This window comes from Phoenix dactylifera, chromosome 15, assembly GCF_051530095.1.
Source record: "Phoenix dactylifera cultivar Ajwa chromosome 15, Ajwa_hap1_PhDact_Kaust_v1.1, whole genome shotgun sequence".
Lineage (NCBI taxonomy): Eukaryota > Viridiplantae > Streptophyta > Magnoliopsida > Arecales > Arecaceae > Phoenix > Phoenix dactylifera.
Window position 1 is genome coordinate 20,228,706 of NC_143204.1, and position 26,038 is coordinate 20,254,743.

The 26,038-nt window shown below is 38.2% G+C and overlaps 2 protein-coding genes across 5 annotated transcripts; both read right to left on the reverse strand.

Annotated features, from left to right (window-relative positions):
- Positions 1–3,971: 3,971 nt before the first annotated feature.
- On the reverse strand, positions 3,972–7,444 carry LOC103707947 (F-box protein FBW2-like). 4 transcript variants are annotated; one of them, XM_008792676.6, is made up of 3 exons: positions 7,294–7,444; positions 6,015–6,359; positions 3,972–5,026 (listed from the first exon to the last, which is right to left on the reverse strand). In XM_008792676.6, the coding sequence occupies exons 2-3, from the start codon at positions 6,320–6,322 to the stop codon at positions 4,366–4,368; spliced, it is 969 nt and encodes a 322-aa protein (XP_008790898.4). In that variant the 5' UTR covers positions 6,323–6,359; positions 7,294–7,444; the 3' UTR covers positions 3,972–4,365. The 4 variants fall into 4 exon arrangements, with proteins under 4 accessions (XP_008790898.4, XP_008790897.4, XP_008790900.4 ...); XM_008792675.6 differs by having other exon boundaries at positions 7,109–7,427; XM_008792678.6 differs by having other exon boundaries at positions 7,299–7,425.
- Positions 7,445–13,535: 6,091 nt separating this feature from the next.
- Positions 13,536–24,245, reverse strand: LOC103698538 (phosphotyrosyl phosphatase activator (PTPA) family protein). Its single transcript, XM_039134236.3, has 2 exons — positions 22,822–24,245; positions 13,536–13,979 (listed from the first exon to the last, which is right to left on the reverse strand). The coding sequence occupies exons 1-2, from the start codon at positions 24,012–24,014 to the stop codon at positions 13,973–13,975; spliced, it is 1,200 nt and encodes a 399-aa protein (XP_038990164.2). The 5' UTR covers positions 24,015–24,245; the 3' UTR covers positions 13,536–13,972.
- Positions 24,246–26,038: the final 1,793 nt, after the last annotated feature.

Here is a 26,038-nt window from a genome sequence, read left to right on the forward strand (position 1 = left end):
AGCTTGCCTCGATTAAAACGCTTGTTGGAACTTTTTCAATTGAGAAACAAGCCAAGTTCAGGGCCCATTCGAGGCTCAACTCATAAATAAGCCAGGCCTGACACTCTTGAACGCAAAAGAAGCACCACGGTCCCTGCACGACAGGCTCGTTCAACCCTGTTGTTTGCAGGAAAAAAACTTTTACCAAACGTGAAAATTGTAGTTATGTTTGGCTCTAGGTGGAACACCTATTTCATTTAACAAGCCAAGTTGCCGAGCATTTCAAAGCTCTGCTTGGGTTGGCTGGTTTGCAGGACCGACCGTACGTCGATTTCAATTAGGTAAGAGACTAGGATTTTAAATCCCGCTCTTATCCACGGAAACTCCCTCCAAAATCAGATTAGAGCTGGGTTTAAATCCATATCAATTTAATTAATATCAAGTGATTTTACCAATTCAACCAATACACTCCATGTCCTTGGTATTTACTCGGTAGCATCGTTGCTGCTGTGATGGACTAATAGCCAAAATGACTACTCATTGGTATACTGCATTGCCATATAGTTGCATGTAAAGCTGAATTATCTTTAGGCATAGCAATACTTAACCGTTTGATCCATTTAAGTGGATTCAATCCTCCATTAGAAATCGGGTCACATTGCACGTCCGATAAAACTGATAGATTCGGCTTTGAATTTTTGATCTATTTAATAAATAAATCAAATATAGGTTGGTAGATTTTGTGAGAATCCGTGCGAATGTGTATTTAGTCTCATATCGGTTTCACCGAAATAATCTTGAGTACTTATACAGAACTAAGAGACCCCAAAAAATACCTTCCAACAAGCCATTTTGAGTGGAGTCCTAGGGTGTTACAAATAGTATCAGAGCGAACTCGGTTTATAGTTTACGTGGACTAGAAAATACTATAGCATGAGTTCATAGAGACTGACTACGGACCGATCGTAGTACTTGTGATTAGATTTGAATGGATTTGAATTCTTAACCTGATGAGGACGCCAACACTTGAATAAAGAAAGCATGTAAAAATTCATGTGAGTATGTCTTTAGTTCCACATCGATTATTCGTCGAAAAAATTTTGAATACTTATATAAAACTAAAAAATTTAAAACAATATCTTCCGTTTAATTATTTTGAATGAGGTCACGGTCCTTACAAATTTTTGATCCAATGACCAGATTGGGATCTGATCTTCCCATTGCCAGCACCATTTATTTTGAGCCAAAATGGCTTGCTGAATGCGACGTGGCATTGCTGGGTGCACCGCCAATGGATGGGCCCACATTAGGTGGGTAATGCCGTCGCACCCACGCACGGTCCCGGAGGGGAGAGAGAATTGGTAGGACCACGTGGGTCTCCGACAAGGTTACCCTCTCGTTCTTGCAGCTAAGATTCTCCCGCACCCTTGCGGGGCCCACACAGAGCTGCAGCCCAGACTCGTCCTCGTTATCCGTGATGCCTTCGGGAAGATAGATTTGTCTCATGAACGAATCAAGCTGTTCATGAACGGCTCCGGAGTCAATCTCAAACTTCATTTAAAATTCAACCTCTCAGATTACTGGAGCATAAAACGAAAATAAAGTGGAAGTTCAAGCTCAGCTTAAGTCATACAGCAGAAAAATATGATAATCTTGAACACTCGTCATCAAGCACTGAATTAAAAAGAACTCATAAATATGTATATATCTTCTGAAAATCTTCCATCAGATCTTCCCTTACAAACAGTACTGAATTAAAATAAAATGCATGTATTCTCTAAAACAGTATAATCCTAAGGTAATTGCATAAGGGATGAACAACCATGTGCCTCGATGGTGAGCCCTAGTAGAGGTAAAAATTTCAGGATAAATGAATGTGACTTCCTAAAGCTTGTCTAAACTTGTTGATTGGCATGGCCCTTGGTTACGTTCACTGCCTCAAAATCCCCTCCCACCCTTTCACTGAAACAGGGCTCCACCTCATCTAGCCTCTGTTCTCTTTCCCTCCTTTTTTTTTTTTTTTTTTTTTTTTGAGAGAGAGAGAGAGAGAGAGAGAGTCGTCCGTATCGATGTTAGAAGTGGATCTATCTAGTGCCTTAATTCTATCTCTCTTTTTTTTCTTCTTTATTGACATCCCGTGGCGGCACGTCGTCACTCTTAGTCTTGACCTGACCCACGCCCAGATCCACGTGCAACGATTCATTCATGTATTTACTTCAATCTTATATAAACTGGCACTGAATTTCTAGCCAGAGCAACTTGGAGATTGACCCTTCAAACCCTTTGCAACCACAATCTTATAGTATTTTACCAGTTCACCTCATGCTCAAAGCCTCAAAGAAAATAAAGTTGAAGGATTTTTCTTAGTTGCTCTGCTTGAGCAAGAGGATAAGCCTACAATAAGATTGCTTTAATATCATCTCAAGATTTTGGATTAGAAACATAGTTACAACCTCTCTGCAAACGAGGTATAAAATATGTATTTGATTTGGATTCTGCACTGAACCACTTGTTTGGTTATGCTAAGACAATTATCTTTTTTGCGTAAAATTTTTTTTATTGGGATCCAACATACGTCGAGGATTTTGGTGTTACTTTGGTTTGAATGCCACAAGTAATGTGTCATAAGCCACGAAATTACTAATATGGCAGGAAAAAAAATGTAAGAGAATGATTACAAAGAAGGAAACTGCTATGATTCAATTGACAAGCCTTGAAACGCACCAATTCATGTAAGCCCACCAGTCATTTCAATGCTGGCTTTTTATGCGTCTAAATGGCATCACAAGGGCATCACTTTTAAAGAAAGCAATAATAGAGAGAAAAAAAATGAGATCTAGCAGAAAAAAGGAAAAAGAATAAATATCAAAGCGACCATAAAAGACAAATAGTATACTCAATTACAAACAAAGATTTATTACATGCTTGATGTAGAAAATAAAGTTTAGTGCAGTGGGTATCTTATTAGTAGTTATTCCTCGACCACTTATCCAAGAGAAGTAGGGGAAAACCACTGAGGATTATGGTAATGAGAATGGACACAGATGTCATCCAATCAAGAACAGATTTATTGAATATAGATCTTTAATTCACACATTACATTATAATTAGCCTATATATATATATATATATATATATATATATATATATATATATATATATATATATATATATATATATATATATATATATATATATATATATATATATTCCAATTTCACAGGTCTAAGATGATACAGAGCGTACAAACATAGGCTAATTATAAAACTTTCCCATGCATAACCTGAAAAGTTAAATAAGCTTCCAAAATTTCATTCTAAAATTAAGTCCATGCATTACCCAAAAAAAAAGAGAGAGAAAATATACCCAGTTCCTGAACAATAATGGAGCCAACCAAATCCATATCTTTAAATTAAGCAATTATGGGGCGTAAGTAAAGTTCTTGACATATAGTTGCATAGTTCTCTCTCTTTTCTTGCACGGCACCAATTCCATTACCTACCAGTGGAAGATACTGCTCTCATTTGGAGTTGTGAGAGAGACATACTCAGAACCAGCTAGCATTTTTGTCTCTCTCAGAAAAACAGCTTAGCCCTCTCAGTCCTGAGACCCAAAGGACAAGGCCCCAAGGGTACCACAACTGGCACTCTTCCCTGCCATTTCGGTAGATCTCCTCGTGGCCATGACCCCACATACAATGACCCAAACCCTGCCACAGAAAATAACAATTCATACAAACACCACCCTCTCAACGGGATCCACTGGAACAGTGGAGTGAAAGAAAGTGGCTATAGAACTCTATTCAAATTGCTTTGATTCAGTCCTCTCCCCTGTAGAGATTAAAAAAATTAGAGATTCAGATACCTCAGAAAGCACTTTTTCATCACTGAAATTGGTGTTTATCCGGTTTTGACACACCTCCATCCCCAAAAGATCAAGCTATAGTGCGCAAGTCAGTGCATTCTGAGCAAGAATATGAAGCACATGGCGAGTACTGATAACTTGGTTGTATTGATTCATCTCTGGATGACAAGCAAACTGTTTCAACAAATGACTCCCAGCCTGCCTCACCCTAGTATGTCAGGAATAACTTCTCATATACAAGTGATTTCACATTACTCATTGAACAAATACAAATAATTATCCACTAGAGGTATCCTTAGCAAGGAACAAAGAGGTCCAAGCACATTAATTTGCTTCAATTTGCTTCATGTAAGCACTCAAGTTTACACTCAAAGGCATCCCATTAAACATTTCAAAGCAAAGATACAATAGGATTTATAGTAGATCTTAGCGGTTCTAAAAAGCACCAGCTGGATAGCAGCAGCAGCAGCAGGAGGAGGAAAAGGAGGAGGAGGCAGTCCTTTAAAAGCAAGCAAAGGATACTCATGGAGATGGAGGCCAATCAAATCCAGCAAAGGCAAAATTTAGTCCACCACCATAGAACCTAACTACCAACCCTGCCAGATCTTGCTCATCATCCCAAAAGTTATCGTGATCGCTCTCCCCTTCGTAGACATCAACCCCATCCTCCATGAAATCCCACGAGTACACGGAGGAATCTGAGTAATCTGAGCACTCATCATCCCAGAAGGTCCTCTCGTAGCAGTCCACGATATGAGGTCCCAACACCTTCAAACTAGAATGCCTCTCCTTCAGGAACTTGTCATCAAGCTTCACATCCCAACAGCCCCTCACATCGAGGTACTCGAGATCCCTGCACTGCGAGAGGATCTCGAGGACCCCGCGGGTTGTAAGGAGGTGGTAGGCCATCTCGAGATGGCGAAGCTTAGGCATGGTACAAGCTATGGCATGGGCCTCATCATCTTGGCAGGCCTTGTCCGCCGCCTCCAGTGGGTGCATCCTCCTGCGGAGGCCCACAAGGGCCTTGCAGTGCTTGCCAAATGCCTCAAGGGTACGAGCACCAATCTTTTTACAGTAGCTCACATCCAAGAAAGTGACGTTCGACAGTCTTGGTGCAACATGTTCAACAATAGAGTCACTTATTTCACTCCTTGGCAGCTCTAAGGTCTGAAGGGAACCAGCACTTGCAAAACCAAAAAGAAATAGAAAGTGATGAAAGATATTCATAACAAATGACCATCAAAACAATTCTCAGTATCAGGCCTTCGCAAGATGTTGACCTAATCCCTTATTTAAATTTTAAAGCTGGTTTAAAGTGTGGCTCTCTTCAGCATTAAGCTATGATGCAAACCATGAATTGCAGAGCATATCAGAGGAATTAGATGCAAAACCTATATGCATCGTTGAAAGCTACAACTTTGACTGAAAAGCGCCAAGAGATGATCCCAAATATTTGCTCTTCCCATAGAGGTTGTTCCCATGATCGTGAATTGAGCTTCCTATAACTATGAAAGGGGGATCTGATGACAGCCTAGTGCTCCATTTACAAGAATGCGATCAGAATAGAAGACACTTGGACAACTGAAATAGATAGATCGGACAAAGAAGCGATGCTAAAACAACAAATGCATTTGATGAAAGGGATGTAGCCTATTTACATCTTAAAAGTCATCCATATTCTCAATTTTGAACTATTTAGGGAACCTGTCCATGCAGATCTTTTTATTAAGAACCACAGCTGCATCTCATATTCCTGTAAATGTTTATTTCATTAACCTTACGATGAAATGTGAAATCCAAAAGCACCCAAAAAAAAAAAATTATACTCAACTGCTGCGAACCTAGGGACAGATTTGTCTAACATCTCCACAATGTGAACCTAGAACTATCTCCTACTAACTTTTCTGAGTTGCTAACCAAATCAGAAAAATATGAGAGCCTACAAACAAAAAGAAAAATTCTGCCAAAGTTAAGATTAGCACTGATACATCATTAGAGAGCCAGCAATCTAGAGCAACAAGAAAAGATAAAATTTTGATAAGATGGGGTTGCTTGACTTGCCATAATGTGATCCTTGAGGTTAAGTAATTCAGATGATTTGTTCAGCCACTAACGTCAAGTTGTAGAAACAAGAGAACAGGATAATTTTTACTCAGAGGAGTTCTACTTACTGGTCTGCAATGAAGGAAAAGAGGGAATCACTGGGGAGTCCAGAGACACTGAGCCGGCGGAAGGAGTCACAGCTCCGGGCAATAAGCATCTGAAGCATTCGTTCCAAATGCTCCGGCTTGCAGCGCTGGCTCCATTCCAAGATGTCGATCTCTTGCCAGCAGTAAGGCCCGGAGGCCGCCCGGCGCCAAGCCTTGCAGACCCTGGGGACCACGGTGAGGATCTCCTGAAGCGAAAGGTTTCGAAAGATCAAGCCCAGAGCATCAGGAATCAGCTCGTCCCATCCCCTGAATTCACTGCACTCCCCCATGTTTTTCACAGAGGACGAGAAGCACCACCCTGCAGACCTGCCCAACGACCGAGATCGATAAGAGAAATAGAGTCAAGATCTAGAATAAAGAAATGATTCAAAATGCAGCTAATTCCGATTCCAATCTACCGGACTAAGACGATATTAGAATCCAGAGAGCCAAAGAAGAGAAATGAGTCAAAGAGATTTCAAGAAGACGGAGAAAAACGGGGGAAATGGTAACCTCTCTTCGTTCAATGGATCGCCACCCAGATCAACAAGAAGAGCCGAAGAAATCGAAACCAAGAAGCAAGAATTGATGACAGGCAAGATCTAGGAGGCAAATTGGTTCCATTTGAATTAGAAATAAGAAAAAGAATTCATCTTCGGTGAGAAAGTCATGAACAATCTCCCAAAACTGGCTCTTTTAAGCTCCCATCGTTTTGGCAAATAAAAAAGATTGAAAAGAAAAGAATTATCATGCAGAAAAAAAAGAAGCAAGAAATCAAGCATAAATAGGATAAAATGAAGGGGAGGAAAAAAAGAAATCTTTGAGCTACTCATAAGAGAAAGGGGCGAAGAGATCGAAACCCAGACGCCGAAACGGGCAAAGAAAAAGTGGTGCTCGAATTACTGAAGAAGGGCCAAAAAAAAAAAAAAAATGCATTTTTTCCGTCAAACTGCCACCGATTCAGCGGAAGAAAAGTAAAAAAAGGAGACAAAAAGCGAAATATCAAGAAATCAAAGACCCACAGGGGAGCATTACTTCCAGCACAAGAGAAGAAGCCTCCCTTAAATCCTACTCACCAAAAAGCATCAATTCTGTCCAGAGAAAGTGCGGAAAACACTGTCAAATCCTCTTTGGGCCACTGCCCATGACCCAAACGACAAAGAAATCGGAAAAAAAAGGGCAAATGAGAACAAGAAGTGCTCTTTAGCCCCTTTTTTTTGTTCTATTTAACGGACAAAAGAAACCATATATGAAGAGATACCCAACAAGAGAAATACAAGAGCTCCAACTCGGCCCCTTCGTTTGATCTGCAACAAACAGTAAAGGGAGGGGAGGCGAGGGGGAGAGAGAAAGAGAGAGGAAGGAGGAGGAGGAGGAGAAACCAGACTTATATAAGAAAACGAGAGAAAATGCTTGTTTTTTTCTCTTTTATTTTGATGAGATTGTGTGGGAGCAGTTGCTCGTGGGCGCGAATCTTGTAGCGGCTTTACTAAATAATATAATAATAAAGACGGGAGGGGAAAAAACTACTTGCATGCAAACAAATCGTTAATATTATGCTGCTGTTGCTGTTCCTTTTTTTTTTCCAAAGTAAAATTGCTGAAATATTGAAGCATTTCTCACATCAGAAAAAAAAAATATAGATATTAGTTTACAAAATGAGAAATTAAGCTTTCTTGTTGGACTATCTGATTATTTGGTATACTGTCCATTGGCTGTTATATCCATAAGATCCGGTGGGGTTTTCGAATCAGGTCAATTTTTGCCCCTCCTAAGCTTAGTTACCAGAATTTGACATAGTTCATGGCCATGCTAAGGATTCTAGTTTGCGAAAATAGAATGAAAAAAATGTGGTCAATAAAAAAAATATATATTTGGTTGAAATTTTTAAAGAAAATTGAAAAAGCAGTATATTTTGAGAAATAAGATTTCATGTTTTATTAGAAAAAAAATCTATGAAAGATATGAAAGAACTACTTTCTTACTAATTAGGAATTAAATTTTTTTTTTTCCAAAACTATCCTTAAATCATCAAAATCTATAGATAAAGTTTTTAATAGATATTTCACACAAATTTTCCAAAAAAATATATGCCCAACCAAATATAAGCCACTCTAGAATATATCATTTTTTCGTGATCAACCAAACATGCCACAACTATTTTCTCAGGCATATATTCTCGAAAATCAGCTTCTTTAAAAAAAAATATTTTGGTGAAGAAAAATTTTTTCCACGAATCAAACGGGTCCTAATTTGGTTGGTATGCTATCTGCCTTCGAGAATTTAGTTAAAAAATATTGAAGAAAAAAAAAATCAAATTACTCATTCTTAAAAGGAGGTATTTAACCTTAAACAAGTCATCTGGAAGCTTTGGTTGGTTAAGAGAGAAGATATATATATGGCTGTAAGTTTTATAGGGAGGGATGAGTATAGACCACCTTCACATTCAATTCAATTAATTCAATTGAATGCTCTATATTGGATGGCATATCTAGTTTGATCAAGTACTCAAGAAAAAATGTTAATTAGTAAAACCTTTATATATATTTTTAAGCAAGGAGGTGAACTTCGATTTCAGAGTGGAAGATCCCAAATTTAATTCATAATAAGATGTTTGGACTAAAGCTAATCCAATCCATTATGATTTATATTGGATCAAGTCTGACTTACAAATTATTTTATTAACCCATCGAGATTTTAAGGTCCAATTAGGTGAAGAATAACCAAGAAATGACCCATTAAAAAATATAAATTAATTAGCTAATCATATCTTAAACGTGTAAATAGAGGCTTGTTTCAATCATCACATTCCTCTACTTAACAATCAGTAATAAAAAATATACTAAAAAATAAATAAACAAAAAATAAAAATGTCAAAACGCATTTTGCACGAGCTTGATTAAGAAGCACATATAAATTATTATCGACAACATAAATTGATGAACTATATAAAAGGTTATTAACAAAAACAAATTATTTTTAAAATTTTAATAACAACCATGAAGCAATGTATTAGTTTCCGGTCGGTTCAAGTTCGGATCACATCACTTAGCAATTCAAAACCTAATCCATATCTGAAAAGTTTTTTCTTTAATCAAAATCTAACTCAAATGATGTCGGTTTACATTGGACTAGATAAATTACAGGCGCATTAATCCCACTTGCAGCCCTACCCAGGCCACTTAAAGGGTGTGGGGTTGAGCCCTTTCAATAATGGGCATACCATGTATCTTTAAATAGATATCTGTAAAAATCTTCAGTATGATATACTGACCGTAATAACAATGTTCTTTAAATGAGCTGAAATTCTTAAATTATTGTGAATGCCTTTTCCCTAGCCAGGTGATTAATTGAAATGTCCTCACATAATAAAATAAATCGAGAACCTTTTTAGTATTGCATGGATTTCCCATCTCATGCACAAATTACTTATGACTTGTTGAGATACTTTCATGGATTCCGAATTATTGATCCTATCTTCTTATTTTTTTCTCATTTCTCTCTTTCTTTGATTGGTTGACTTTGTATTTCCTGATGATGGTATTTGTTGCAATCTGTTTTTGTGATTCCAATTTTCATTTTAAGCAGAATATAAAAATATTATAACAATCTTTTTTTTTTGTTTTTCTAATTTTAAGGTAGTTAGTATTTTCAAATGTATAAGTTCATTTTTTAAGAATGTAGGCTTGTTGGAGGGCAGGAGATCTTCTCTGAGGATGGTGGTGGACAAAGCAGTGCTTCAGGCCGGGGAGGTCACCTCATGTGCTGCTATGTTCTCCCTTGAGATGGCTAAAGATACTTGGGGTACTCATTCCGCTGTTACAGGGCCCAGATTCGCCCTTGTTTCTTGGGTACCTCCACCCCCTGGTCATCTCAAGGTGAACTTTGACGGCAGCGTGGCGGTGGTCGAAAGGTCCAGAGGTGTCGGATTTGTGATCAGAGACCACTGCGGTAGACTAGTTGTGGCAGGGGATCGCCACACGCTAGAACTCACGGTGGTCGGAGCTGAGCTTCGGGCGGCCTGGAAGGGTATATCATAAGCGAGACGGGTGCTCGATGCCGAGCAGATGTACATCGAGGGGGACTCCTCTATAGTGATTGACTAGATACGGGGTGTGGACAGGTATGGAGATGATCATCCACTTATTCGTGAGACTCGCAGGCTGGTTATGGAGCTGGAAGAGTACCAGGCAGTACATATATTTCGGGAGACGCACATCGCCCCCATTATACTTTTTATTTTCTTCTGACTTGGCAGGATGTACTCACGTTAGAGCTATATGAATTGTCATTTTTACCCAAAAAAAAAAGTTTTCTCTTTAGCCAAATTGTTCTTTTTTTCAGTTGTTCAACATTTTCAATTATATTAATTTGTCCATCGAGAAGATTTTATTAGATAACATTTAATATTTTCCTTTTAGGGTTCGTTTGGTTGGGGTATATTGGATTACAAGATAATCTAATGATTCTTAAAAATCATTTATCTAAAAAAATAATCGCAGAAAATTTTTTTTACCATATTTGGTTGGTAAAAAAATTACTTTGAAAAATAGCATCAAAAAAAGATTAATATGTTTTGTTAGCGGTAATCTTATACAGAAATATTTTCAGATTTATGGCCCACTTACATACACGCGGTCAATATTGACTATTTCGAATATTGAAATACATTTACATGAGTTATGCACATAGTTACATAAATAATATTTAATTTAAATATTTTTAAATTAATTATACATATATTAGAAAATATATTTCTTATTGTAAATAAAATTTAGTATGTTTAAGTATATAAATAAATATATTAATTATGAATAAATCCTATGTGAGATTTATTTATAATTAATATATTTTTACTAATTATTTATTGATAATTAATATTCATTAATAAATTTTTTAATATAATTAATATTAATTATATAATATAATTAAATATTGGTATAATAAATGAGGATATGTTCATCAAAAAATAATATTTTCAAATTATCATTGCTCAGAAAGCCAGTATGGAAAAATAGATACCACCCTCATGATGGGATTTATTTTACTTCATCTCTCAGAAAATTAGCTGGAATCCACCATTTATTTTACTATCTCGATTATTTTTTTATCTTTTCAAATATAATAATTTGATATAAAATCTATTTTTTCATACTAGATTACCTCCCCCAAACAGGTCTAGGAAAGTGTAAAACATTTCATCTTCACCAAATGAGTGGTTGTTATGAATTTTGTCATCGGTAGAGCTGCATGCCAAATAGCTGGCCACCAAAGAATGATTCAAGTGATTTTCTTAAGTGTATTCGTACACGTATTGTATGAAGAACTCGTTAAAGAAAGAAAGAAAAAAAAAAAGAGTGATTCAAATGCACATCAATGATTCAGATGGAGAAGGATTACCCTTTTAAGCTGCAGCATGCAGTGGCTCATCTTCATTTCTTGAGGAGATGCATAAAATCTATAACCTCTAGAACTGTTACACAGTGGAATAATAAACCTCAACGAAGTTTAGCCTTTGGAGATCTCATTATTAAGATGGGCAGTTAGCAGTTGGCAATAATAAAGAATACATTATGGTCATATTAGAAGACGATAGCAGTTTGCGCTGGACCAACCCGATGAAAACCACGAAACGTTGGAACCATTCCCAAACAATGGAGAACAGTCATCCAAGTAAGTTCAGCTTTGTCAATGTCGGAGATGAATACGGAAGGACCTTTTCTTCGGCCAACTGCGAGATATGATTCATGTTAGGTGCCTGCGTCCCTACGTGCATAAATTCTAGTGCACACCTTTAGTTCCTAAAAAGTAAAATCAGAGGGATAATAGCATCCAACGCTGATTGAAGTCTAGCTAACAGCTTGAAGAAAAAGATGGCTTCAGGCTGCCGCTGAGGGCATCATTCGCAAAAACCCAAGCATTTAAGCTACTGAAACACTGCCACGGAAAAAGAAAAAAGAAGGAAAAAAAAAAAGTGACTGAAACACAGCAATGTAGGAGCCAAAAGCAGAGTAGTGATCCCCTCAGGCTGATGGTGCTGCCTTGCGTCGCCGTTGAGATGAATGTGAAAGTGTCACCCAGTACACGTTACTCATTGAATGGGGCCCCGCTGCTCTTATTTATCATCTTTTCACCTTCCCAGCGTTGGCAGGTGAGATGAATGGGATGCTTGCGATACCCGAAGGGAGAATAAATGTGCTGCCCTGCCTGCCAAGCAACACGCCACATTGTAAGGTCATCTCGTCAGGAGTGCTGCCGCTTGGCTTACAATCTCCGTACACAGGAGTGCCAATTTATATGTAACTCTTTTAACGGATTAGAAATAAGTTACTGTAAAACTCATCCTCAATCCGTTCCAAATATATATATATATATAATTATTCACAATTCTCCTCCTCATGTAACTATTTAGGGCTCGTTTGGTCCAAAAAAAAAAAAAAAAGGAGAGAAAGTATGATCAACATGCCTCTTGTTTGGTTAGAGTTTTCTAAAGAGAGAAATAAAAAAGTTGTATTCCCATGAAAATATGATTCCCACATTTCATGAGAAAGTCTTTCTCATGAAAAACATAGGAAAGTTACTTTCCCATAAGGTGGAAATCACTCCTTTACTTTTTTCCAAAAAGGTCTTTCAGTATTAAAGAAACATTAAATACCTAATTCTTATTAAAGATAAAATAGAAATTACACATAACTTTTCAAGAAAGTGGATGGTCAACCAAACATAAGTACGATAAAAATATGTCACTTTTTCATGTTTAACCAAACATGCCAAAAATACATTCCCAGTCATTCTCTTACTAGAAATCTTCTTTTCAGGAATCATGTTCCTATAAGAAAAAATACTTCCTGTGAACCAAACAAACCCCCTGCATATCCCCTTCTCAATGTTAATATATATATATATATATATATATATATAATAATAATAATAATTATTAATTTCTATAATTTTATCTCATCCAAGTTGATCATAAGCTAAACTTGAATGCAAAAAATATCAAATTTTAAATAGAACCAACTCGAAATCCTATTAAAAACGAAACCCATTAACAGCTCTACCCCCTCCTACCCAACCCATCCCAAAGCAAGTACAGAAGTAGGTATGGATAATGAACCCTCGGACCCATATCCGAACATCTGCCATCCCTACCTATATGAAACACAATAAAGATCTAATTTCAAAAGCTTCAATAGAGACAAAGATCACCAAAACGTTCCAAGTTCAGATTCATTTGAATGGCTTCAGTAATCAACTCACAAACGTCTCAGATGCGTGATGGTTATATCATTCCAGGCCCACCAAGGTACAGGCATATTTCTTGGAATACATATACATATATATGTCCGATTAAGTCCATTCATCACTTTCTGAAAAAAGACAAGACGTGTTTTTGTGTTGTCGTTCATCACATGCAGAGCCTAATTTTGTTTGTCGCACATCATCGTATACTTTGCGCAATGCCATCGGTGCTTTTTGCACAAACCATCAGAACCATGGACGAAGAGGGCCAAAAAACTGCATTTAGTTTGCTAATAGTTGGTACTCATACATGCAGCAGTGTATATCAATGTTCCCATCTCAATCGAACATTACCAGAGAATAAGTTTGTATCCAAATAAAGCAGTAAAGGATATAAAGAAAAGACCAAAGCTTCAGTAACCAAGATTCTTTCATCTGTTATGAGAGGAGAGGTGCAGGCATGCATGCATCCACTGCACATGTAACCCATTTTAAAGGAGGAAAGGGGAGGGAGGGGGGGAGACGCGAATTCAAAAGGATAGTATTCATGCCCAATTCTGATGCTTCACAGCCACCCAGTCACATGAAAGCATGGTACTACTATACAAATCAATTTTGTTGTACGTCCAGGAAACACCTGGAAAACCTGGAGAGCGTTCAGAACCTGCCTTCACATAACATCACAAATGAAGATGACCTCACTCCCTGTAATGCAGGCACAGAAATATAATGTATTAGGGGGAAGTTAATAATATAAAGCTACACAACAAATCAAATTTATACGCAATACAGGAGGTACAACACACGTAGACAGGTCCCAAAGAAACCACAAAAAAAAAAAGCATTTGGCTGTTCCCGTGCATCCAAAAGGCCTCCGTCATCAATAAATCAATATCTCATACCACCAAAAACAAAATCCAAGTCTTCTACAAGCATGCATGCACGCATCCATAGATACGTGCGCGCGCGCGGCACATAAAAGTTGGCTATACATTTTAATGTTAAGTCCTTGAAAAGGAGTTATCAAGTCAAAATCAATGATGGATTATTCAATTCAAAATCTAAACTGTTGAACACTAGTCATAGTACAAGCATACCAACAAAACAAATTTTAAATATTTTGATGGTCCATAACCAAATTATCATGTGGATGTCAAACTAAGAAAATTCTCAAAATACACACTGGTTATGAAATTAAGCTTTCTGTGATCATGCTTTACGAAAAAATTGCATAAAAGGCTGTTATTTAAAGCACTAGAAGAGATGTTGGCATAATTTATTGGAGGATTGACATCAAGTGACAGACAACCATCAACATGCATGCAAACTTTATACAGAGCACCTTCTCAATCTAGCATTAAACCGGCATACCTCATGGAGAAAGCATTGGTCCTCAGGGGCCATATCATCTTTCTCTCCCTCTCTTGTGTCTTATAAAGGAATTGATGATCACCCCCCAAATCATTCCAATCTCTCTTCCCTAGAAAGAAAAAAAGAAAGAGAAGCGCCATCTAGTTCTGAGAAGGGCATCGAATCTCTACTTCCCTTTATGCTCACCAAGTTATACAATTATCCAAGAACAAAAAAAGAAAAGAAAAGGTATCACCATATTCCAATGGTGAGGTTATCCTAGTTCTGATTTAGGTCAAAATCTATAAAGACCAAAGGGGCCACACAAACAAAAGAGCGCTTACAAGATTCCCACTTTAAGAAATTAGAACACAAACACCTCTGGATTCTTCCAACGGAAATCTATCCTGTCTATTTCTCCTCCTGCATTTGACAGGGGACATCATGTGAATCTAACAATTCTAGATTCACCTAGATGCATCTTTACGACAGCTTCCATCACTCCTCAAGTGACCACCATCATCACTGCCTTCTTTTGCTACTCTCCTCCCTCATCTCTTCTCCCATGTTTTTCGATACCAATCAGTGACATAGGTCATTGTCATGCAGATGGCAGCATTAGCAGGGTGGGAGGTAAGGGAAAGTAGGATAAAGTTAATGCAGAGAGAAGAAAAAAGCAGAGAGAAACCTTTTGAATCAGCGACCATTGAATTTAGAGGCCATGCAGTATACCCACCTCACACATTATTTTTTTCCACCAACATGCATGTAGATCTAACATTCCTCTTAGAAGTAACTTGCTTTTTTTCATTCTTTTTAGCTTTGCACTCAATGGTAGGCATTAGTTTTTAGATATTATTCATTTACTTTGTTTCAATTAACAATTCAATTTTGATTGAATAAAAGAAATCATTATTGTTTCATGTAATTGTTTGAAATTGTTCATGCTATGACATAACTTGCACATCTTTAAGAATCCTGATTAATTGATATTCTTTCTTTTGAAAACATTTTGAAGACCTATATTGAAGAACCCTATGATTTTAATTTTTCAGCTAACACTCTCAATAATTTAACCATTCTTGAGGGAATTGGAATGCAAAAGAAAAGGAGATTCAAGGAGAGTAGAAGTAATTGCTCCACGGTCTACAAAAAATTGATGACAACGATCCTGATTGGCTCTGGTGTTAAAGGATATTCAAGTTTTCAACTCATAGACTACACTATCAAAATTCTTACAAATGACGATATGAACACTTAGAGATACTGATGATATGTAAAACTCCATAGTTGTTTAGAGTTTAATTTTGGAGTTTCCCTTTTTAGGTTTAAACCAAAACATTATAGAGCCATGACCTGGGATTAAGGATCCCATTTTCACGACATTATATATGATTTTGAGAAGCTATACAAGATGCATCGTTAGAATATATTGGTTGCAACAAGGAGACTCATTTAAAACAAATTATATCAAACTAATGGTGTAGCGAGGGGCATGGGGGTATAAAGGTCATAATCTTTATATTCTATGTCATATGATCGGTTCAAGAGCTAGGATTAGTTCAGTAAAAATCAATGGTGTTGTAACTTCAAGTTCAGTAAAAAAATCCTGTTCTTTTGTCCTCTTTCCCTTGGCAAAGCTCAAGAATTCACCTTAAATAAGGATTTATTATACCCATTACAAACCCATCACACCACAATTTCTTTATGCAAAATCCAAATATAAATTCTGCATCTGATGTCATATCATATAAAATTGCAATGTGATCATCCATATCATTTCTTCGATGTGGCAATGCATGTCCAACAAGGCATGGCAAAAACAGTACGACAAGTGGCATCAATGTCATAAGTAGCCAGCACACCGTAATGATGCTCAATTGATCACATCAAAAAATGCATCAGAAGATATTTATGATTCTAAGAGAAAGATATAGCAATTGAAGCTTTAGGCATTGATTAATTATCAATGAGCACAAAATCAAAAAAAAAAAAAACCTACCACGAACCTGTAGTGACTTATTCATCAGTTAGAGGCATCATCATCATATTATTGTTTTCTTTACCATTTGGTCAAGGTCTAGGATTAGTTATATTAAAAATATATTTAAAATTTAACTTTTTCATTAATTGGATTGAAGTCATCATGGCTTATATACGTAGTGGTACAGCTATTTCCAAGACAAAAAATTGTTCATAAAATTATTGAAAATTTTGCTTCTTTTGTGTCCCATCCCCTTTGCCCCTTTTTATTTGCTTTCCTTGCACCAAGCTTGACAATTCAACACCAGGGATAAGAATCAATTCCCCAATATCCTGTGCAATAAGAATCCTCCAGACAACCACCTAACCTAAAAGAAATGAAAAGGATGCAAGATCTACACAACAATCATAAGCTATTAAAACATGCAATGCATCACCAACTCCACAGAAACTAAAACCAACTTTAAGAAAATGTTCTCTCTACAAATTTTGTATAAACTCCACATTCCATCCATTTAAATACAATGCTCTAAAACTTGGACAGGACAGGCTGGTTCGACTGGTTCGACCGGGAACCGGACAAGTCTCTGGTTCGATTTTTTAGTGGCTCGGAATTAGGAAAAATCCGGTAAGAACAGGCTAGTCCAGTTCGAGTTGGTCTCTCTTTTTTAAAGTGGTCAATTAGAGATTTAGGGTAGTTACGGATGGCCCCAACACCCGACTCGACTACTCGAGCCAGGCAGAGCCGAGGAAGAAAAGAAAATTTCTTCGGCTCTTCCAGTCTCCCCCCTCGCACTCTTGGATTCCCCCTCTTCAGCTCCTCTCTCTCTCTCTCTCTCTCTCTCTCTCTCTCTCTCTCTCTCTTTCAATTCTTTAGTTCTTCTCTATGCATGCTAAGCTCCCGATGAAGAAGAGGCGGCCGGCAACGAAGGTGAAGAAAATACGAATTTCCACTTTCTAGAATCCAGATCGGGCACCATTCCTTAGATTTGTATAGATCTTCTCTTGCATGATTTGAGGTTTCCACTTTCCAAGTTTCCAGCATGTTAAATAGAAAAATGGCAGTTTCATGGCTTTTGGTAGGATTGGCCAGAACCTTCATTTAGTTCTAGTTTAGTTAAACTGAATCCATGTATTTAATCTTTGTTTGAGCAAACAACCATTTTATATATGCCTTAATGTAGTTTTGTGATTCAACTTGAATCACCAAACAAATTGTACGAAGAGATTTGAATAGTGCAACTCATATTGGATAATTACATCTGAGTTTTTTTTTTTCTTTTTTTTTTTTGGGGGGGGGGGGGGGGGCGCATAAGGAAGAGCAAATGCCAAAGAGACATTTACAGAACTTCTACAAGACAACCCGGTAAGTCCCTGCACATGAAAGTTAGATTGCATCACACTGTTGAACCAAGCATCATGTATACTAGACATAATGAGCCTTGGTGATCATCAATGACTGCATCCCATCTGAAAGAGTATTATTCCCTGGGAAATCCAACACCCAAGGCATCAGCTTCCAACAGCAAGGCCAATTCAGAAGGAATAGGATCACCTGAAAATTTGAGCTATATGCCTTTACTTGAAAAGTGATAGTTTTGATGATCTGAAAATGTTAGATGTATTCATTAGTTTGTGGGAAAATTTCAGGTATATGCTTTTTACCAGAAAAGTGATTACTTGCACCATCTTTTAATGATGTCACGCTTTTGAAATTCCCTACCTTGTAAGGTTAAATGGCAAATGTGGCTGAAGATATACATGATTTGTTCACACTTTTCTTACTTGTTGCTTCATGTTTATTGTTACATATTTTATGTAACAATACTGTTAAATGTTACTTGTATTTTGTAGGATTGAAGGAAGAGAGAACATGACCCATTCACTATGAATGCATAGATAAGGTGGACTTTTGAGTAGTTGAAGAAAAGCCCAAGCCGGAGCTTGATTATGAAGAACTAGAAGATATGCTTGATAAAGAACAAGAAAAAACAAATGAGGGAGAGAGTTCCAATACACCAAGAGGTTAGTGCATTGAGTATTTTATTTGATATTTTGGGATTAAATAAATAAAATTTCCGTGCAAGCATTATATTCATTTTTGGTTGCTTGTTGAAATGTGGAATGCGTAAATGAGCATGATTATGATGATGCAATTCCGATTCAAGGAGTTGATTTGTTATTTTTTGGTGGCGGTGGAAGTGGAAATGGTGGTGATGGCAACGATGATGATGATGACGACAATGATTGGCTAGCCCCATCCCCCGAATTTGAGAAGTGATTTGGTTCCGTCAGAAGATGTTGGCTTGATATTTGGATATTTTATACTTACATGACTTTGTAATTTTGGTTTGTAAAATGATGTTTTATGGTTGTACTTTGAAACCTTGGATAGTTTCTGATTGTACTTTTGAAGTTTGGATGGTTTATGTTGTGTTTGGAATCTATTAGACATGTTATGGACTTAATAGTAATGTACTTTAGAGTTTGGATGTGTTTGAAGTTTATATTTTGGAGTGACTTTATAATTTGGATTTTAAAGTGATGCCTTATGATTGTACTTGGAATGGTCTAACTTTTATAGATCATTTGATCCTTAGACGACTGCCTATTTTGTTAGGATTTTATAGTTGATTACTTGGAACAAATGCTGCATATCTATTATTATTATGAAGCTTTAAGGTATATATATAGTACATATTTGTAGTTGTTACCAACTTGATTTATATGGCTTGAGCTTTATTTGGTGTAAGTTTATTAAAAAATGAGGTAAAAAAATTACATATTTTTTGGATTATTTTTCTCTATTTTTCCGATTTTTTTCTTTATTTTTCTGATTTTTTCTTTTTGTACTTGCACTATTTTTAAAATAAAAATATATCATGATGACATCACCGGTAGCCCGGCCGGTGAACCAGCTAGAGGACTGAGTTGTCTTCAAGTCCAGTTTTCAAAATATTGTTTAAACGCCATAACTAAACTTAAGTAAGATGAATTTTTTAGAAAAGAACTTAGCTCACTAAATTTGTTCTAGTTACAGTTTTTTGGCTTTTATTTTATTTTTTAGAACTAGTTTTAGATTAAAGTAAAATATGGTAATTTAAGTTCTAATGCCACATTAACTTCGTTTTAGGTTGAGCTGGCCCCTAATTAAAAGAGAGAGGAACTGGCAAACTATTCCACCCTCCTAGGCAAGAGACAAACAGGCACCACATCCTACAAGGCATCCTTACAGCCACCTCTATTTCCCTCTCTCTCTCTTCTAAAACCTAAGTTCAGCCACTTGTAGAGAGGGCTCAGTAGATTTTCTTTCCATTATTTTTTGTTATTTTAAGACATCTTTGGCAACATATGGAGAAAGAAAATATTTACAAAAGATGTTCAATCTCAAAAATACTAGATCAGATCTGACAACAAGTCAATCCTAGACCCATTCAGATCAGCCACGATCTATGTTGGGCTGCATCAACATGTCCAAAATGTCAACGTTATAAAATCATAAAATATCTAAATTTTCAGGATTGCACTGCTTTATGCCATCTCGAAGTTGACGTATAAATCTTGTACCTCTGGTTTGCATCTACAATACATTCTGTACATTTATTATCTGTCCTAAATTTTAAAAAAACCACTACTTGCAATTTCCCCAACTTAGTCTACGTGCCCTCCTATCATTTATCAAGTTGCTGAGTTACCTCTTAACTTGCATTGGCTTACCTTCAATACCTGAGTTATAGGTCACCATACTCAAATGATGGATTTTACTTAAACATTTGCATTTTGGGCCCCACCCACCTAGCCTGGTTTGCCCAACAGCCCTTGCTTACTGAAATACACACAACCCAATTTTACACCACCCTTGCTTAATTACACAATAATATTTGATAATTTTAAGCACTTTTTTGGAAGTTTTGAGAAAATAGAAGAGATTGCCTCCCCCCCCCCCCCCCTCCTCTCTCTTCCCCAACCACCATCCACCCATTGCCTGTCTCCATCTGATCCCCCTCCCAGCCCCCTTTTTCTTTGCATCCGATCTCCTTTCTAGTCCCTCATACCTGTAAATACCTAGTCCCTGCCTTGCCACACCAAGATTGGTACAACCCCTACGTCACACCACCCTCACCACCATCATCTACAAACATTATCCACTACAACCCTCTTTACATCTCTCCCATATACGACCAGCAAAACTCCCCCTTCTCACCCTTCTCCCTCCCTACCTCCCCCTCCTTTTTCTCTAGATGGGTTTTCTAGGGTTGATCTAGGTTTGCCTTGGCTAAACCTGGGCTTAGATAAGAAGGGTTGTCAAGCCTCATGCCAAAGGGTTGGGACCCAAAATTGAGTTTTGGTACAACTTGGCCAAGCTGATGCACAACTATAACTTCATTATGTGTTTAATATCTTAAACTATCAAGCATCCTCGATAGGAGCAGTCTTCCTCTTAACAAACAATTCATTATCACAGTCTCATTCTTGTTCCAGTTTTGCAAGTTGATTGCTTCTAATCATGTTACAAGTTCTCCCAATCTCCATAGTTGGTTACCTATGTTTAAGTAGCTTTCCTTGCACACCAAGCAAACACCAAGATACTTGCACGAGCATTTATTAATTTATCCTACACCATATATTAGACCCTACTTTGATGAATTTAATCTTCTTTGCCCGAATATTCAAACAACTTTACAACAAATCATTTCTTTTACATGAGAATCAACCTCACATTCCTCTTTTTTCTTTCCATTTGTTTTATTTTCTCAAGACCCTTATCACAATATTCGGCTAGCATTTCCTATATGAGTGGCTTTTATAATCAAACATCTCTCATCAACAATGATCGTATAAAAATTCTAGGATTGTCTAATTGTAACCTCCTTCTACCTCTTTCTAACATAGATGAAGGACTTTGCAAAGTCAACCTCATGATGCACATTAATTTTGTCTGCAAAAGTATACTAGTTCCAACCTTTTCCCAACTTGTGATTTTGCGTTATCAATGTCATTATTTCATGATTAACTAATTCAAAGCCCCATGATCTAGATTCCAATGTTATTGCTTGCTAGTTTTCTTTAGCACTCGTATGATTACAATCTTTTGTTGAGTAATTTATCCATATGGAATACTTGCTAATCAACAAACATCCTGTCAGTGGCATCATGTAAGCATAGCTTCATCTGACTAATTGCCTTCGGGCATCAAAAGCACTTTTGAACTCATCTATGGTCATGCACTCTTAAGCATCATCTCAATTCTTCTTCAAACAAAGCATCATAACCACCTTTTCTGAAAGCCGCCCTCATGCTTTGTTTCTACATTTCCGAATGATCCTTTTTATGATAATTATGTTATCGTGGCAGAATATTTCTATGACAACCTTAAGTTGACTAAGGATTTCCAAAAAAGTGTCTAGCATTTGGTACATCAGCCATTCTTAGTAAGGTCCAACGTTCATTTGACACATCTAAGGAGCACTTTCTTGCCTTCTACATCTCGTTCTGCTCTGAATATTATGTTATTATTTTTTACAAACCAGAACAAAGATTATCTAGCCCACATCCTATTTTAACAAATTAGTTCTTTTTGCAAGCTCAAGAACTCATCATTGCTGGCAACTTATGCAAGATCATCCAAAACAAATCTTTACTCATTATGAGATCTTAACATGATTCTGAGCTCATAGACTGACGTAGGGGAACACAAAAACAATCAAAACAAATGCCATAATGAATATTAATGAGCCCAAATCTACGTTATATCATAATCACAAAGAATAACTAATTTTATCATGCGGGTAGAAGCAATTTCACATGTGAAAGAGCATAAAGTTTCCACAAAATCAAATGCCAAAGGAAAGATCGAAACAGTAGGAACACAAAAACAATCAAAACAAATGCCATAATGAATATTAATGAGCCCAAATCTACGTTATATCATAATCACAAAGAATAACCAATTTTATCATGCGGGTAGAAGCAATTTCACATGTGAAAGAACATAAAGTTTCCACTTAATCAAATGCCAAGGGAAAGATGGAAATGGTAGGAACACAAAAACAATCAAATAAATGCCATAATGAATATTAATGAGCCCAAATCTATATTATATCATAATCGCAAAGAATAACTAATTTTATCATGCGCGTAGAAGCAATTTCACATGTGAAAGACGATAAAGTTTCCACTTAATCAAATGCCAACGGAAAGATGGAAATGGTACCATTTGATGAGCGAACCAAAGAGAAAATGCTGCATGATGGGCACCTTCTCAAGCACCTCAGCCTTATACATCTTCAGCATTCCACTGTTCACCTTGCTCCATGTCGGGACCGCACTGATATCATCAAGCATCGGGGAGTGCTCAGCAAACACCCCCTTCTTCACCTTCTTGACAAAAGCCACACAGGCCAAGTACATATACTCGTGGGAGAAGTTATCAAGAATGTCCTGGTTGTGAATCGACTTGGGCTTCATATACTTGTGATCAATAAGCTGAGCTGAGCCAAAGATAAAGGGGAGAAAGTGGTAGTCGTCGAGGCCCCAGACACCGTGAGACCCAGCGGGCTCGAGACAGTAGGTGATCTGGAGCCTGCGCATGAGTTCGAGGTAGGCGACGAAGACCCGGGTGACGAGGGCCGGGTAGTCCTCCTCCCTGATGAGGCCGAGGCGGGCGAGGCAGTAGAGGAAGGCGGCGAAGTTGGTCTCGTGGCCGGTGCCGTAGTCGATGCGGGAGGCGTTGCCGAAGGAGTCGAGGAGGTAGGGGAGAAGCTCGTCAGCGGCAGGGAGAAGCTCCTCGGAGGTAATAAGGGGGAGAACGAGGGCGGGGGCCTCGGCGGAGAGGCGGGCGTGCCAGGAGCGGTAGGCGGGGTTGCCGTAGCGGGCGGAGTGGGGGAGTGGGGGAATCTCATCGATCCAAGAGGTTAGGGCTTGGAGGAGGGAGAGGAGGGAGGTGACGGTTTGGGGGAGGGGGGGAACGGGGTCGGAGATCTTGCGGCCGCGGACAGAGTGGGAGAGGGCGGCGACGAAGCCAAGGAAGTGGCGGCCGGCGGCAGAGGAGTGGAAGCGGCGGATGTCGTCGGGAGAGGAGATGCGCTTGGTGGGGGTTTCGAAGTGATAGGGAGGGGTAGCGGGGGGGACGGGGAGGGGCTGGGGGACGGGGGCGAGGATGATGGCGTTGGTCTGGGTGGGGGCGTTGATCGCCGGCGCGCGGATAGGGCGGTATGCCGGCAGGTTATAGGCGTCGGTCCAGGGCGGCGGAGAGGAGATGGAGGCGGTGGGGCCGCCACAGGCGGAGCACACCGACGACGGCGGCGGGCTCGCCTCGGCCGCGGTGGCGGAGGTGGAGCAGACGGCGGCGCATGAAGAGTCGGCGGAGGCGGCGGAGGAGGGGGAGGAGGGCTCGGCGTCGGTCATTTTTTATGGGAGGCGATGCGGGGTTCGGAGGGAGAGGATGAAGAAGATTCGAGGCGGCGGGGGGGGGGAAGGGAGAAGAATCGGGGCGAAGAAGAAACGAGAGAGGGCGAGAGAGAGAGAGAGAGAGAGGAGGCGGGATGGGTGCGGGCGGAGGGAGAGGAAGAACCGGTTTCTTGCAACACTGATCAGGACCGTTGATCGTTGACCATGAGCCCAATGTAGGCGGTGGCCAACCCAGGATTTTACGTGGGCTCCCAAGTGAAGTATTACAAAACACCTCATCCCCAAATAATAAGAGATGCTTGTAATTTGTTATCATAGTTGCTGGGCTGGCCCATATTTTGCATTTTACTTTTCTCAAAGTATCGTTTTGCACTTTGACATCTTAAAGTCTAGTCTTGTTTTTGCAATTCAGTCAAATTTACGAATTGGCATGTAAGTTGCACTCAAACATCTCAAAAAGGCAAAAAAGAATGTCTTGATTTGGTGATCTTATTATGTATCCCAATTTTTTTATTTAATGCATAATGTTTAGCTGTAAGTAATCATCTTGTGCATAACATATTTAACATCTTTCTAAATAGTTTTCTCTCTAAATTAGCATTTCATATGTAACATAGGTCAAACAAATAGTCGTAATTGACATAGACATGTTCTGAGGAATTCTCTGCATAGGATTTTATTATACATGCATTCCATGCCCATATTCTTCCTATATACCATCTCATAACTTTTTTTTTCCTCCCTTCTTGCCTCAGCGTTTCAATTATGAAAACCTTAATATATAACAAAGTAGATTATTCTCAAAAATTATGTACCAAATTAAGTATATGGAATGCAAATTGGCCAATCCTTCGATATATTGAACTAGACTGCACCGTACAAGCAAAGCTTCCAGCTTGAACTTGGGATTACCAGTGAGACAGGCACTTTTTTGACAGACTAATTCTAGGTTTAGTTGCACTCTTAAAGATCCTTGCGGATTTTCTCTACTCTTTAGAGGTACACAAACTGACCCAACCTAAATTTTGTTTGGAATAAAATCTATGGAGTCAATGCGGACTGGCTCAAATTGCATCTTTTGTTTGTCAGGTTAGGCCTAGATTGGACCTTAACCCACCTCTTATATCCTGCTAGCTTCTAGCCATTTAACTTAATAAAGCAAGTGGAGTGTCCATAACTCCTCCCTTCTCTCAAAAAACTTGATCCACCAAAGTTGCATCCTTACTCATTTAAAGGCTACAATACAATATCATTTCTACTCCTAAGTTCTTCTCTCGTACCTTTTAAAATTTATTTATTGCTGGAATGTTTTGATTAGACTCATGGCTCTTGCCTAGACTAATCTCCACTCTTTGCTAGCCCAAGTTTGATTTTGGGCAACTCCAAGCCAAATTGAGACCATTAAATGTATCTTGCACGAAAGTTCCTTCATGCAAATCCACCTTTAGATCATTCACTAGTTGGTTTAAGATATATGTAGGTGGATGAATGACAAAATTCAAAATGTTTTGAGATCTGCATTGTGGGTGATCCAACGGTATATTCACACGAAGGAATGCAAATCCAAAGATGCAAGCTTGATTTAATTCTAAACAAGTCTAGCCTAATCCAACCTCTTCCTCATATGGTATATTATTTAAAGCTTTCTAAATGGATCCCAAGAATAGCCCTCTATTCTGGTGCCATAAACTTACTGTGGTGGGGACATCCATTTGAAACTCTTCAAGCTGTCTACATAGTGGATTCCCACGGTACTACAGCTTTAAAAATACGGTGGTTGGCAGGAGGGAGTCTAGGAGACTAGATGCTTCTTCTCCGGAGAGAAAATTAATGAACACAAGGTGAAGAAATTGTGAAGCATTAGGATTAGCCTTATTTAGGTTTCCTTGTTGATTCATAGTTACCCTAGGTATTGATACATCCAGGATGCCATGTTATCAAACCACCTTTCCGCTACCATTTTTTGTTTTCAAATGTACCAGCTGGCCGGCTTCTCATTAAAATGATAGTCATAATGATCG